This window comes from Meles meles, chromosome 17 (genome assembly GCF_922984935.1).
Source record: "Meles meles chromosome 17, mMelMel3.1 paternal haplotype, whole genome shotgun sequence".
Lineage (NCBI taxonomy): Eukaryota > Metazoa > Chordata > Mammalia > Carnivora > Mustelidae > Meles > Meles meles.
In genome coordinates this window covers 41,473,040-41,489,566 of record NC_060082.1, presented here as the reverse complement: position 1 = coordinate 41,489,566, position 16,527 = coordinate 41,473,040, and the positions used below count along the sequence as shown (strand labels likewise).

General features: G+C 36.5%; 2 protein-coding genes across 5 annotated transcripts in view; both read right to left on the bottom strand.

Annotated features, from left to right (window-relative positions):
- Positions 1–16,527, bottom strand: part of RABGAP1L (RAB GTPase activating protein 1 like) — a 762,787-nt gene that overhangs the window by 478,876 nt on the left and 267,384 nt on the right. The gene's annotated exons all lie outside the window — the stretch shown is intronic.
- On the bottom strand, positions 9,307–14,207 carry GPR52 (G protein-coupled receptor 52). The gene is made up of 2 exons (XM_045983143.1): positions 14,179–14,207; positions 9,307–12,480 (listed from the first exon to the last, which is right to left on the bottom strand). Exon 2 carries the CDS (start codon positions 12,259–12,261, stop codon positions 11,176–11,178), a length of 1,086 nt encoding a protein of 361 aa, XP_045839099.1. The 5' UTR covers positions 12,262–12,480; positions 14,179–14,207; the 3' UTR covers positions 9,307–11,175.

Here is a 16,527-nt window from a genome sequence, read left to right as displayed (position 1 = left end):
GCTATCCTCTGAGGCTTCAGAATCTAAACACGTAGCCAAATATTTATGTCAGTTCATCTTTTTAAATGCACTGGTCCCTTTAATTCTTCAATCTATTGTACTGTTCCTAAGACTTTTCTGCAAACTCTCCCTCAAATCCTGGAAATTAGATGATCTGCCCTCTTGCTTCCTTCCCACAATTCAATAAGTTATTCTTTGGACCTAAAAGCATCCAGGAGTATTACAAACCACAATTTATATTCTGCACATAAAACACAATAAATATTTATTGCCCTAATTTGTCAATAAGGAATGTGAATTAAGATTTCAATAATTTGTATTATGTAATGACTCACCTTGTAAGCCATTTTAATTAGTACTATAAATTAAGTAGTCACAATCAGAGAAATTTTAAATTTATAAGAAAATAAACTTTTCAAATAACTCAGTTGAATTTATTTACTTCAACTGCTACATATACTAGAAACTAAAGAAATGTTTCATCTAAGGACATTTAAAAGACAATCCTGTGTTAGCCTAAATTGAGTTCCTTTAACTTTTCTGTAACCATAATATTTCACTGAAATAAAACTGAATCATATATTAGAAAGGTTTTATTTAAAATGTCACTGATTCATGGGATCCCTGGGTGGGTCAGTCAGTGAAGCATCCAACTCTTGTTTTCAGCTCAGGTTGTGATCTCAGGGTCATAGGATGGAGCCATTGGGCTCTGCACTCAGCACAAAGTTTGGCTGAGATTCTCTCTCCCTCTTCCTTTGCCCCTCCCACTGGTGTGTGCTCTCTCTCTCTAAATAAATAAAATTTTAAAAATGAAATAAAATAAAACATCACTGATTCAGACTGATCTCTGATTTCCTGAGTATTATTTTATATACTAAACACAAAACATATATAAAGCACTATAGCCAGAAATGTCAAAACCTTTTCCATCATAATGCTTCAGAAAAACCCATCCTATGATGACTTCAGCCATTCTGCAAACCCATTACAAAGAATATAAAGTGCATGGCTATGACATGTTTACTTTTCAAAAGCAGGTTTACATAAAGATAATGTGATTTTGGCAGTTCATCATTTCAGGGTTTAAAATACACAGTTAATACTATTCAATTCAGTCTATATATCTTAATATATTTAGCAGATGACCATTGTGTTTTTAAAAGATATAAATTTTCATTTATCCTCTATGGACTAGAAATTGTTTTAAGAAATATCAAAGCAATGAGCAGAGCTAATAATGTATCTTATTAAAATTTTCCACGATCTCGGGCGCCTGGGTGGCTCAGCGGTTTAAAGCCCCTGCCTTCAGCTCAGGTCATGATCCCAGGGTCCTGGGATGGAGCCCCGCATCGGGCTCTCTGCTTGTTTGGGAGCCTGCTTCCTTCTCTCTCTCTCTCTCTGCCTGCCTCTCTGCTTACTTGTAATCTCTATCTGTCAAATAAATAAATCTTTAAAAAAAAAAATTTTCCACGATCTCAAAATCTCATCTGTAACATACAGTTAATTTTAAGGTAATCGTTTCCCCTTCATACGTTAAAAGTTAAAATTTCAACAAAGAAATTTATTCAACTTATTCAACAAAATAAGTCTTCATTTTCTACTCAAGAAAGAAGGGTCAGGTCATTTGACCACCAGCCAATAATAAATATATTATTCAAGAGCTTTATCACAGACAAAACTACTGCTACACAAGGCATGTGCTCAGTAGTACCTCTCTGTCTAACCATATGATCTTGTTAGGGTCACTTAAAAATCTTATCTCAGATATTTGTATGTGAAATGAGATAGTGCCTACTCACTGAAGCTTTTAGAATACACTTAATTCATAATGTCAAGGGCATTTATTACACGTGTTCAAAAAACATTTTAAGTTTTTTAAAATTTTTACTTGAACTTTTCTAATAATTTCTTAAACCTCAGATTTGATAGGAGACACACACACATGTCTCCATTTTCCTCACAGTACCTGACTCATTTGAAGATATCCCAACTAATATTCCAAACTGGGACATCATGGTAATCTTGTTCAAGAATGAGGCTTTAAATCCTAGTATGTCTTCTATAGAAGATGTGTACCTTGAATTATTGCAAAAGCAATTAAACACACTACAATGACTGCACATCAAAGGGGCGCCTGGGTGGCTCAGTGGTTTAAGCCGCTGCCTTCGGCTCAGGTCGTGATCTCAGGGTCCTGGGATCGAGTCCCGCATCGGGCTCTCTGCACTGAAGGGAGCCTGCTTCCCTCTCACTCTCTCTGCCTGCCTCTCTGCCTACTTGTGATCTCTCTCTGTCAAAATTAATAAATAAAAAAAAAAAAATCTTAAAAAAAAAAAAATGCCAGAATTTTCCCCCTAAGTTTATAATGTGGTAAAAGCAACAACCCTCTGCACCCTACCCCACCTTTATTTGTCCCTGTGCTACCAATGGATGTCCTGGACTTCAAAATTTATAAAAGTAAATTCCAATATAGTCCTCTAATTTTAAGTCTGTTCAATTGTTAAGTATTAAATCATATCTAGAAAAAGGGCTGACACATGAAACTAATAACTGAAATAAAGAAGCTATCACAAGACCCTCTTAGTAACATGACATCATAAATATAAATCCTCAAAATGCACTTTCCCAGATTTCTTTCCAGATAAAAATACCAAGAAATCCAGTAAAGTTTTAAGATCTTGGTAGAAATGAGAAAAAAATTGAATGTCTATCTCACTGTAATTTTAAATTTCAATACAAATTATATCTAAACCTAGGTATACATTATACAGAAGTTATTTTCTTAAGTTAAACAAGGATTTTTGGGATTTTTTTACCTGCTTTTTCAGAAATTCTTTTAATCTTCCCCAAATCTGTCACTTATAATACCCATTTTACCAGTTTAATATTTTTAATTATAAAATTCTGGAAAGAGAAAACAAAATAACTATGAAAAGGCTATTAGTATAAAATGTACAAAAAATGTACAATCTAACAATAACTATTTTCAACTTGAAACTCTCTTAGGAACACAAGTAAAGTTTTACAGTTTTATTTTACAGAGTTTATACATGAACAACTATTTATATCTGGTATAGACAAGTGCACTGGTCATTTCTTGCTGCAATGCATTCATTGCATTAGTCTGCACTGCATTCAAAGATACATTTGGGGGTGCCTGGGTGGCTCAGTGGGTTAAAGTCTCTGTCTTCAGCTCAGGTCATGATCCCAGGGTCCTGGGATCCAGCCCTGCATCAGGCTCTCTGCTCAGCAGGGAGCCTGCTTCCTTTCCTCTCTCTCTGCCTGCCTCTCTGCCTCCTTGTGATCTCTGTCTGTCAAATAAATAAAATAAAATCTTTAAAAAATAAAAAAAAATTTTAAAAGATACATTTGTATTCATTGTGTTAAAGCAAAAATAACTCAAGAATATCTAATATTGAATCAAATTTCTCAGAAAATTTTCTCTGAAGTAAATATTACTTAAATCAGAAAACTATATGGACTATCTTTAAGAAATGGAAAGACATTCCATGCTCATGGATTAGAAAAACAAATATTGTTAAAATGTCTACACTACCCAAAGCAATCTTCGCATTTAATGCAATCCCTTCAAAATACCGAGAACATTTTTCACAGAACTAGAACGAATAATTCTAAAATTTGTATGGAAACACAAAAGACCCTGAAGCCAAAGCTATCTTGAGAAAGAAAAGCAAAGCTAGATGCATCACTGTTCTGGACTTCTAGTTATATTACAAAACTGTGGTAATCAAAACAGTACAGTATGGGCACAAAAATAAACACAGATCAACATTACAGAATAGAAAACCTAGAAATGAACCCACAACTACACGATTAATTTTTGACAAAGCAGGACAGAATATCCAATGGGAAAAAGACAGTCTCTTGAACAAATGGTGTTGGGAAAACTGGACAGCAACATGCAAAAGAATGAAACTGGACCACTTTACTACACCCTACACAAAAGTAAATTCAAAATGGACTGAAAACCTAAATATGAGACCTGACACCAATAAAAAAAATCCTAGAAGAGAACAAAGGCAGTAATGTCTCTGACACTGGCCATAGCAACTTTTTTCTAGCTAGGTCCCCAAGACAGGGGAAATTAAAGCAAAATAAATTATTGGACCTACATCAAAATAAAAAACTTCTACACAGCAAAAGAAACAATCAACAAAACTAAAAGACAACCTGAAATGGAAGAAGATATTTGCATATGACATATCTGATAAAAGGGTTAGTATACAAAATATATAAAGAACTAATACAACACCTAAGAAACAAACAATCCAGTTAAAAATGGGCAGATGACATGAACAGACATTTCTCCAAAGAAGACATCCAGATAGCCAACCAACACATGAGAAGATGTTCATCATCACTTACCATCAGGGAAATGCAAATCAAAACTACAATGAGCTATCACCTCACACCTGTCAGAAAGGCTACAATCAGTAACACAAAAAACAACAGATGTTGGTGAGGATGTAGAGAAAAAGAAAGCTTCTTGCACTGTTGGAGAGAATGCAAACTGAAGCAGCCACTGAAGACAACAGCATGTAAGGTAAAAATAGAGCTACCTTATGATCCAGCAGTGGCACTACTGGGTATTTACCCAAAGAATGGAAAAAACAACAATTCAAAGGGATACATGCACCCCTATGTTTTTATTTAAAGATTTTATTTATTTATTTGACAGAGAGATCACAAGTAGGCAGAGAGGCAGGCAGAGAGAGAGGGGGAAACAGGCGCCCTGCTGAGCAGAGAGCCCAATGCAGGACTCGATCCCAAGACCCTGGGATCATGACCTGAGCCAAAGGCAGAGGCTTTAACCCACTGAGCCACCCAGGTGACCCTTCACCCCTATGTTTAGAGCAGCATTGTCTACAATAGATTACAACAGATTCCAAGATATGGAAGCAGCCCAAGTATCCACTGATTAGTGGATGGATGAAGGAAATTATACACACACACACACACACGGAGATTATATATATGTATATACATATACACATATGAAGGAGATTTTGAGTGTATATATACACATATATATAATATTCCATTATAAATAATTACATTATTTATTTATTCATTATTTATAATGGAATATTATTCAGCTGTAAAAAGAATGAAATCTTGTCATTTGCAGTAATATAGGTGAAGCTGGAGAGTACAACGCTAAGCAAAAGTAAGTCAGAGAAAGACAAACACCATATGTTCTCACTCATATGCAGAACTTAAGAAACAAAACAAATAAGCAAAAGGGGAAAATGAGGGAGACAAATCAAGAAACAGACTCTTAATTGTAGAGAGCTGACGGTTACAGAGAAGAGCGGGTAAGTACATGATGGGGATTAAGGAGTGCACCTGTGATGAGCACTGGATGGCGTATAAAACTGCTGAATCACTATACTGTGCACCTGAAACTAACCTAATACTATGAGTTCACTGGCTGGAATTTATTGGGGAGGGGAGGCGAACCATAAGAGACTATGGACTCTGAAAAACAACCTGAGGGTTTTGAAGGGTCAGGGGTGGGAGGTTGGGGGAACAGGTGGTGGGTAATGGGGAGGGCATGTTTTGCATGGAGCACTGGGTGTTGTGCAAAAAGAATGAATACTGTTACGCTGAAAAAATAAATAAAATGGAAAAAAAAATCAAAAAAAAAAAAAAACTTAAAAAAAAAAAGAAAACTGTATAGACTCAAAAGAAAAAATACCGAGACATAATTGGATAATGTTACTTGTAGAATCAACAAAAACTGTTTTGCAAAATGTCAAAATATTTTAATTTTTTTAAGATTTATTTACTTATTTGAGAGAGGGAGTGCGCACAGGAGCGGAGGAAGGGACAGAGGGAGAGGAGGAATCCTGAGTAGACTCCATGCTGAGAGCAGAGCCTGCCTTGGGATTCAGTCTCCCAACCCGCGCCAAAATCAGGAGTCTGACGTTTAACACTAGGTGCCCCTCAAAATAATTTTAAAATAGCATTCTTTTTTTCCCAACATTCTTTTTAAAGATTTTTATTTATTCATTTGAGAGAGAGAGACAGAGAGAACACAAGTGGGGGAGAGGAGCAGATGGAGAGGGAGAAGCGGGCTCCCCGCTGAGCAGGGAGTCCAGTATGGGCTCAATACCAGGACCCTGGGATCACAACTTAAGCCAGAGGCACGTTAACCAACGGAGCTACCCAGGCACCCCTCAGTGTTTTTTAACAGAACAATTTTCTTTTTCTGACTATAAAAAGAAGTAATTGTTCATTCTAAAAAAAAAAAAAATTAAATAGGACATGAATAAAGAAGACCCAATCACATCATTTTTAATATTTTAAAACACAACCATTTATACTATTAAACAAGGTTATGCGTATTTTAAATTAATAGAGCAAAACTAGCACTGGATAAACCCATTTACAAGAAACAATGAAAAGGGAATTGGGTTTTTTTCCTTTCCTAATCATTTTAGTTTTCCTCAGTGTCTACATATTTGGTTGTAGAGGATGCCATTTTCTACATATTCTTCTTAATCCAAAAAAAAGTTTTGTTCAGGGAGAAGAGCACCTGTTGAAATCAACACATCAGAATATCACATCAACTGAGTAACATAAGCTCCTGTGCACTGTGATGGCCCAACCTGAATACACTGTACTAGCAAATTCTTCGTATCTTAACCTCCTTTATTTATCGTACACTTACATCTTTTTCATCTCTAATGATTATCTCCCAGGGTGAAGAGAGACAGAAGAAAGCCCTTTAAGGCAACAACTTCATTTATTTCTAAACTTATGAATCAGTACTATTTGTACAAGGAACCTGCTGGTTCATCTTTGTAGCTTCCAGGTAACATGTATACAACAAAATACCTTAGATTCCATTTCAGTAAGTCAAGAAAACTAAAATGTAAAGACAAATGGCAAAACATTCCTGAACAATCTGTTCCTACTACTGCCAACCTGACAAAAGAAAAATGTTTAGGAATCTTTTAATACAATCAGGTAAGAAGGTAAGTCAATCTCAGAATCTTCCCAGCAATTGCTTGCCAGTTTATCCTTAATCTCAAATGTCTTCATTAATAACATTCCTGGAAAATGAGCTTTCAGAAATTATGGAAGCTCTCTATATTTCAAAACATTTGAATTCAAGCCAAAATCTGAGTTTAAACAGATACAACAACAACAACAAAAAAATGCCATTTCAGGAAACTCTTAAACTCAATGGATTAATTGTTATAAAATGTAACTTTCTTAAATTGGAATTAGTGATGTTTAAACTGTGATGGCAACAAATATGGCAGCCACAATGAAACGAGGAGCTCACATTCTGAACGTTTTCTATGAGCCAGGAGCCATGCTGGGCACATAGACTACATTACCTTGTTCAGTCCTCAAATCCAGTGTTAACAGTAAGGTATAAGTCTCTGGGTTTCACTGATGAGAAAACTGAGGACTTGGTAGCTTACCTAGGGCCAAACAGCTTCTACAGGCCACGGTTTCAGTCCAGATTTCATTCATGTGGGTTAAAAAGGCTTCCAACACTACATAACTTTAGAAATGGCTCCACAGGGGGCACCTGGGTGGCTCAGTGGGTTAAGACTCTGCCTTCAGCTCAGGTCATGATCTCGGGGTCCTGGGATCGAGCCCTACATCGGGCTCTCTCTGCTCAGCAGGGAGCCTGCTTCCCCCCTCTCTCTGCCTGCCTCTCTGCCTACTTGTGATCTCTGTCAAATAAATAAAATCTTTTTTTAAAAAAATGGCTCTACAGATAATGGAATTACCAGTAATAAACTACAGCATTACTGTTTGGCTGTCACTTAAAACCAAATTGGATAATTACCACCGAATACAATATAATGATGAGAATAATGGGTACACTTTCTGTTCTTTTTTTTTTTTTGATGTTTTAATTTATTTTGTTCTTAAAACACATTAATCTAAAAAAGAGTAGTTTCAAAATAAGTATTATCTTATTATATAAACACGTTAAAATATGTCAAAAGGAAGTTAAGTGGCTTGCCTTCGAGTTGCATGTGAAACAGGATAAAAAATGAAAACTCTAAACCTAGAACTTGCCTTATAGAGGCTCCCCTTGTAGCCGACAGTAAAGCTTTCCTTCTCTACTCTGCTTCACCAAACATTTTTTTTTCCTGTAAAAAAATGTATAGAGATCCAAAGAAACTATTCAACAAAAACTTAACAAATGTGAATAAAGGCAATGTCAAGGAAATGCTATGTCCTGGGACTTCAGTTTGTTGATAGAGTAAACTGGCAAGTTTGGGCCTACTAGATTGGTGTTTTAATAAAAGAAATGTGTAAGATCAAGGGAAACGATATCACAAAACATGGAAAGGACTAAAGCAAAAGATTTAGGCAAGGAAAAAGAAAACTCAGAGAAATTTTGTAAGGACAAGGTACAGACAGAGGTACAAAGGTGTGAAGGCTTTTGAGGAAAAGAAAGAAAGAAAGAGAGAAAGAAAGAAAGAAAGAAAGAAAGAAGAGAAAGAAAAGAAAGGGAAGGAGGGAGAAAGGAAGGAGGAGAGAGAGAGAAAGAAGGAAAAGAAAAGAAGAGAAAAGAAAAGGAAGAAAGCAAGCATGCAAGCAAGCAAGCAAGCAAGCAAGCAAGCAAAGCAAAGCAAAGCAAAGCAAAGCAGTAGAGCACAGTGGTTCAATGCATAGGCTTTGGCTCCAACCCAGCTGAGTGCAAATGAACCTCCATTACTGACCAACCAAGTGACCTGGCATTAATCACCCTTCTTTAGTTTGCTCATCTCTAGGATAAGAACAATAAAAGTATCTATCTGAAAGGGGCATAATGAGGATTAAATGTTATAATGTATATATGTACAACTTAACACTGTTAAAACTGGACACACATTGTTATTAATTATCAAAAGGAAAAGCCAGAAGAGGAAAGTGCAATAAACACAGCCTCAGGTTTCCTCTACAGACACCTACTGAATCCTTTCTAAGTATATTTACACACTAAGCTAAAGGAATAAAAATATGATTCCCAAATAATGCATATCATGTTGGAGACTCTATTTGTGACAGCTGAAAAGTTAGAAGTATTATGCTTTCTTGAATTTTGTTTTCCTTGAACTGGTCTGAACCTAGAAGGCTCATCTCAACTTATCCAAGATGTCACTGGCAAATACAGATAAGAATACACAAAATCCAAATCACAGAAATGTGAAACAATTAAATTTTGATTCCCAAACAAGCAAACTCTTATTCTAAGCGAGTGTTTATTGAACTGAAACAAAGTCTGATTTTGATATATAGAATACTATTTTATTCTTTATTTTAAACCTTTCTTACATGTTTAAAAATATACATGGGTTCAGAACAACCTCAATAAAATGATGACATTTTCTATTAAAGGACCTCTGAAGTCAAACCACTAGTGTGCAAACACAGTTGGCTTCCAATTTGAAGTCATAGGCACATTTCATTAAATGCATTTCAGAAAACGAAGAAATCAAAATGCTGAGAAGAAAAATACTCAGTAGTCTGATATAAAGTTTAAAATATCTGTCAGGCAGGAAACTTATAGTAAAAAAGTAAGATTTAGATGTTTTACCACTCACACCTGCTTCACTACTAATTCCCCAAATGTCATTTTGCTGTATCTAAACCCCTGACAATTTATTATACAATTCCATGTAGCACACTAAAAAATAAGTTAATTTAATCTTTGCGTATGAAAACAGATCATTACAAAAGAAAATACTGACAGCTCTTACCTGTATTTGATAATTAAGTATATCATATTCTCAGCAGTACTAAGAATGCAGCTTGGTCTAATATAAATATCTAAATAACAACTACACAAAAGTATTTTTCTCTTCAAAGAAGTTTTTGTATATTTTTCCCAATGTTGATGACTTAAGCAACATTGATCTATATATTGTGCTAAGAAAACATTAGGCACAGATCACATGATATAATTTACATTTTCTTTGTTGTAAAAAATATAGTATATGCAAATGCATATCATACAAATGATTGGTGGACGCAACACTAAGCTTTGTAGACCTAGCACAAAAAGATTAATATTTTTTACTCTTTAAAGGGGGAAAGGAAAGGATGACACATGGAGTGTGGTCCAAAGGGCAATCAATACCTCACTTCTGGTGAATACTAAGCGTCTGCATTAGAATTATTTGTGGATTTTCTTAATGAAAAACAAAGCTTTATTAAAGCAAAAAAAGGGAAAAAAAAGAAAAAAGATACCACTTTGGGCAGATGAACTGAATGAAAAGGAACCAGATAAAAATGTTTACAAAAGCTATTAAGAATATTTAACACAATATCTGAAATGAGCTATAGAATGCTTTGTTGGAAGGAATAGATTATTTAACATTAAGATTGCTTTATATGGTAGATTCTTTATTAGCTAAGACACTTTTGGATTAAGGTACCGAAGGATACAGATCAAGAAAAATGGAGAGAAAAAGAAAGAGCAGGCTGTCAGAAAGGGATTGGCGGGGGGGGGGGGGGGGGGGCTAAGCATAATTTTAGCCGGAAAAAAATACCGTTTCTTTTTGTTTATAGCAGAAATTTTACGCTGTGGATAGTATAAAAACACAAGCAAAAGGGTTATGTGGCAGGTAATAAAATACAATGCTTACTACGCATCCTTCATGGAGAAACCACGTATAAATTGCAGATTCGTATGTGTAAAAGTATACTTTGATGCAAAAAAATGTACTTTGCCACATATATAATATGTAGCATTTTCCTAGAAAGGGCAATTTATGTAAGTAACTTCCACAAACACAAAGAGAGGGAGAGAGACAGAGACAGAGAGAATGAGAGGCAAAGACAGAGGGGAGAGCTCAGTCAGAGAAGACAGAGATGCCAAGGGGCTTTGCTCATGTCCTGTGGAAGATCTAAGATACTTTTTTCAATATTTTTTTCATCCTCAGTGCTTAATTTTGCTATTACTGTACATTTATATTCACACACGATAATTATCTCATGAGATTGCCCTCTATACATTCTTTTCTCCAGTTCCCCCCACCACCACCGTGGAAAAAGAGGGGAAAAAAAAGAAACCTCTCGTCTCTCCATCTCATAGTCAACTATTCGAGTAAATATTTCTCTAGTGGCAAATTTCCAGATGAATCAAGAATACAATCCAAAACCCCTATCAGGTTACATTTGATTTCTATATAGTTCTCTTCAAATGGAGCAGGAATTAGCCCGTTTCCTAGGTTTGGGGTCTCGAGCTTCCTGATCCTTCACACACATACAAGATGTGCACATTGTCTCGGACAGTCTTCGGAGGCCTAGCCGGAAAACACTGTTGGAAAGGCTATAGATCACACAGTTACAAAAACTATTACTTATAGCAAGCCAGGTTGTTAGGAAGGACAGCGTTGGATTGTCCAAGACCCGGGAGCTTTCTAGAAGAAAGTAAATTATATAAGGGAGCCACAGCATGTAAAACACACTGGTTATCCGAAACAAAACCATGGCATAGCGACGGTCGGGGCTGTGTCCAGTCTCTCCAGAGGCATCCACCTCATGGCTGGGAAATCGGGCCCTCCGGTCATTAATCTCTTTGGTGTGCTGCCGGCAAATTTTAAAAATATGGAAGTAAGTGAAGCAGACAACAAAGGCAGCAGGAGCATAAAGTAAACAAACAATAAAGCCAGTAAAATAGGCACTGGTGAGCCAAGAGGTGGCACACCATTCAAAGATGTCACCATGGTACCCTGGTTTCCCCCAGCCAAAAAAGGAAGGCAAGAAAATTAGGCAAGAGTAGATCCAGATTAAAATAATGCAAATTCTCAGGCGACAGGGGGTGACCAGTTGATTGTAGGAAAGAGGCTTAGTTATTGCCAGATAGCGGTCCACACTTATGCAAGCAAGACATGCCATAGAAACACTTTTTAGAACGGAGATGATATATCCGAAAACCTGGCAGGTCAGTGACTCATGGATACCTGTGGAGTAGTGGAGAAGTGAGAGAGTAGGAACCAAGCAGCTCACTCCAACGAAAAGATCAGCATATGCCATCGTCTGAATAAAGTAGCTGGTGGTATAATGGTGCAGGAGTGGAGCACAGTGAAAGACAAAGATGACTGTTAAATTCCCGGCAATGATTAGAAATGTCAGCAAGACAATAACAACGGTCTCAAAGATGCACACATCCACTGCACTGTAGTAGCCAAATCCAAGTGGGCAGGAGTGACGTTCAGACACATTCACAATGCCACTGCTCATGTTCAAGATGCTCCATTCAGTCCACCTGGATTCATTCATGGCTTGGAATTAAGGGAGTGTGCAGCCGTGGCTCCAGCAAGCAGGTGCCCTGTCCGGCATGTGTTAAACTCTGCACATTAGTGTCTTGGGATCAGCTTCAGGAGACAGCGGCAGCGCTTCTGTCACAGCTAAGCCTCCCAGAGAGTGCTCAAGCCTCTTCATCAGCTCAGTGCAGCAGTGACACACCTCAACTTTTGGGGGGGAAGAAAGGGAGGTAAGCTAGAAAGGAGGTGAAAAAAGGTCACTGATTAGCTTCCTCCGGTGCTCTCAAACAACTTTCTCAAGACACAGGCACTTCTAGAGGAAATGGATTTCTTATTACCTTGCACTATGAAAAACTAGATCTGCAAAAAGAAAAAAAAAATCTATTGCCGAGGGAAGAAAAGCCTTTGTGGGCTGTTTGGTCTCCTCAGAAAGGTAGTTTGTTAGGAATCAACTAGAACAAATGAGAAAAGAAGAGTCTTAAATTGTTTAGGTTTCCTGCTTCATCTATGATGACAAGTGGATTCATATTTTACAATTTAAATAATTAAGATCTAAGATCTAGTTGCAAATCTAAGAAAAAGTTCATTGCAGCAAAGAGTGTCTTTGGGCTCAGTTCAGGGTTTGATGCTGGTGGATCAACTTTATGATCTATTTCTCTCTCATTTCTCAAAAGAGCTAACCCCCACACACACCCCCAAAAATACAGACACAAGGTTAATTCTAAAAGACTCAGCTCTACTTGGGCACAAAGGAGCAGAACCGAGGTAAAAGACTCCAGATTGCCTTATAACTCTCACGAGGAAATAAAAGCCTATTTCCAGTAGGGAAGATAATATAAATACAATATAACATTGTATATAGTATATACAATGTTAACACCTGACAAACGACGATAAACTTTAAAGTTTTAATTCTGCATGCAATCTTTTAAGCATTCAGATGAAAACAGCTTTAGTCCACCACAATTACTAGTGCTACCACCAACAATATAATTTATACTTTTTCCTTTTCCAAGGGAAAATAAGTAACTGTTACTAATTTCAGCATCATTAACTGAAAGTAACTTTCATTATCTGATATGCCACCTTCCTTACAATGGAGCATGATCAGAAAATACATAGCTTAAAGTTATTCTCACCTTCACAAACACACCTATATCTCACATATATATGTAAGGATACATGAAATTCAGGCAATAGAAACTTTCCTATATACTCTGAGCTTCTTTGACCAGAAATGCTGCCATTATTTATTACTCAGGAATTCCTAGTAGGCTTCGTAGTCTCTGTTTCTAGATCTCTTCTATTTTCATCAGAAGATTAACACATTAGATCATTACTTCGACTAAATCTTCTGAAAGTGGAAAATTACCTTCTTTGTTATATTTGCAGTTACATAGCAGCCATATGTTAAGAAAATGCCTCTTCTATTTCTGTGTTCTATTTTGAGCAAGTGCTCAATTAATACAGGGGCCATTAGGTAGGTTATAAGATGGTCTTATTTTAAAATACCTCTAAAGCATCAAGATGAGTTTAAATCCTACAGTGTGAAATACTGAAAGGCTTGCAGGATAGAATCCATCCAAAAGGCTTCCAAGGTCATTCTGCTATCAAGTGAACATCTGTCAAAAATCTTTTTTAAAGTACAGGTATTTGAGAGAGTTTCCTGTCAGTCTTTGTTGTCATCCCTCTTGAAGAAATAACATTGCATTAGATATAAAAACATTTCCTTCAGGAACAAAGCAGCAGCTTAATAGAAAGCATTCTTCTGAAAGTTATTTTCTCATGCACCACCAAGTCATTCAGGGAAGTCTTTCTTCTTTTGTAACATCCACAGGATATTCCTCCTTGCACATTCCTAGTTTCACTTATCACAAAATAGTTCTCTTCTTACAGGAATAAGGCAATGCTTCTCACCTACATTCACTCTTACCAGCTGCTAGGCTGGGCTGCTCGCTTCAGAAGTCCGATTCACTGCGCTGCAGTCACCAGGATGCTGTCGGTAGATAATTCACAATCTCTCAGTATCACTGCCTCCACCTGAGCCGGAGCCCTGCTCCTCCTCCTCATCCTGAGCTGATGCAGAAGAACTCACCATCAGAAAGGTGACTCGGTCCTCCTGCCCCAATCCACAGCACAGCCAATGGCTACTGCAGCTGAAACTGTCACTAGGTAACAGTTGCCAGGCACATGCAGGCTTATAGACTTACTCGGCAAGCTCCGATCAAGATTGACAAGAGAAGACAATGCAACTGACCGATCCTTATAACATATTAATGGCACATGTGACTCTCTAGAGGCAGTCTCCTTATAGCATTTGTAAAGATTATTTCCTATGGACAGGACAGAAAAAAAAACAAAAAACAAAAAAGCACTGGGATACACCTTTAAACCCTGTAGAGAAACTACCACGAGGTACTCTGACACTAAAAAGTCAGCAGAAATCTAATGCTCACTGGCAGAAAAAATGTATTAATTATTAAAAATCAGCTAAGTCTTCACGAACTCAAGTGATATAGCTACTATTTTTACTCTCTAAAATATAGTTATATTTTGATTAATAGAAGTCATTAAATAATCTCTTCAATCCCTGCCATACCCACTCAAAATTGCTGAATTTAATGTACTTTACTGTATAAACAAAGCAGTGGAACTAACACTTCTATGCTAAAATCTATTTGGGAAAATATTTAAGGTTAAATGTGAATTCTGAAAAGTAGGTATTAGAAATAAGTAAAATAGCCATTTACTCTATTCTTTATCCTAATATGAAAAACACTCAGAGTCAAAGAACTCTGTCCTATAGTGACTGAGCTACTCATGCCCAAGTTAGAAGAAAGCAAATTAAGCTCCTTAACCTGGTGGAGATGAAAAACATTTCCATTTATTTTGACGTACTACAGACAAACATTCTCTATTTTAAGCTTATTTTTCATGGGGTCAGCACTTTTCTTTAAAGTGACTTAGAACTAATTTACAAATCATTTCAGAATTAAATAAGGAAAATTAAAATGAAAACGGAAGATAACTAACATCTGTTAAGCATGTTCTGTGTGCCAACCATTATGCTATGTGCTTTATATATTTTCTCTCTATAAAAACCTTAAATCTTTATGGAGTAGGTACCCATCATTATCATTTCTCAAAGGAAGAAGGTGGGTACTAGAAAAGGTAAGTATAACTTGCCTATTAGAATCATGAAACTAGCACTGAAGCAGGTTAAAACTGTCAATCCTAACACCATAGTGATGAACCTCTCTCTCCCTCTGGATTTTTATTTTTATTTTTAGATTTCATTTAAATTCAAGTTAGTTAACATAGAGTGTATTATTACTTTCAGGGGTAGAATTTAGTTATGCATCAGTTGCATATAACACACAGTGCTCTTCCATCAAGTGCCCTCCTTAATGCCCATCATCCACTTACCCCACCCCCCCACCCAACTTCCCACCAGCAACCCTCAGTTTCCTATAGTTAAGAGTCTCTTATGGTTTGTCTCCCTCTCTGATTTTGTCTTATTTTATCTTTCCTTCTCTTCCCCTGTGTTCAACAATTTTGTTTCTTAAAGTGATTTTTAAAGAATAGAAAACCCTATTTTTTCCTCCATGTTGAACTGCCCAACAGGAAGGCCATATTATTGTTAAAAATCTTCAGAGGCTTAGCTGAAATACAGAATGCAAGCCATTTCTTATTACCAGAATAATTTATAAACAAAGTTAGAATAACAACTGTAGAGTGAGTACCAAGTTGAGCTTTGAAAGTAAATATTTAAATGTAATACAAAAGGCTAGAAGGTCCTATTTTACAGAGAAGTATTTTGACTTCTAGGGATACCTAAAACCATTAAAATCAAATAAGACTAGAATTAACTAACATTCTCTTTTATGATAATAATAGGTCTGTATTTGATAAATATTCATGAATGTAGACAGATCCTATACCCCATATTAAAAAGAGTTAAATACTAAGCTTTACTATAAAACCATCAAAAAATAAAACACTATCAATAATTAAAGTTACCCATGTCACCAAAATCTAAATAAACCATTTACAAGGGTAGACTTTACATATATTTTTTAAAGATCTACTCTTTTTTTCCAAAAGATTTTTATTTACTTATTTGAGAGACGGAGCCTGAACAGGTTGCTCAGGGCGGGGGGGGTGGGGGAAGGAGAGGGACAGAGAGAGAAGGAGAAACAGACTCCCTGCTGAGCAGGGAGACTAACACGGGGCTCTATCTCAGGACCCTGGGATCATCATCTGAGCTGAAAGCAGATGCTTA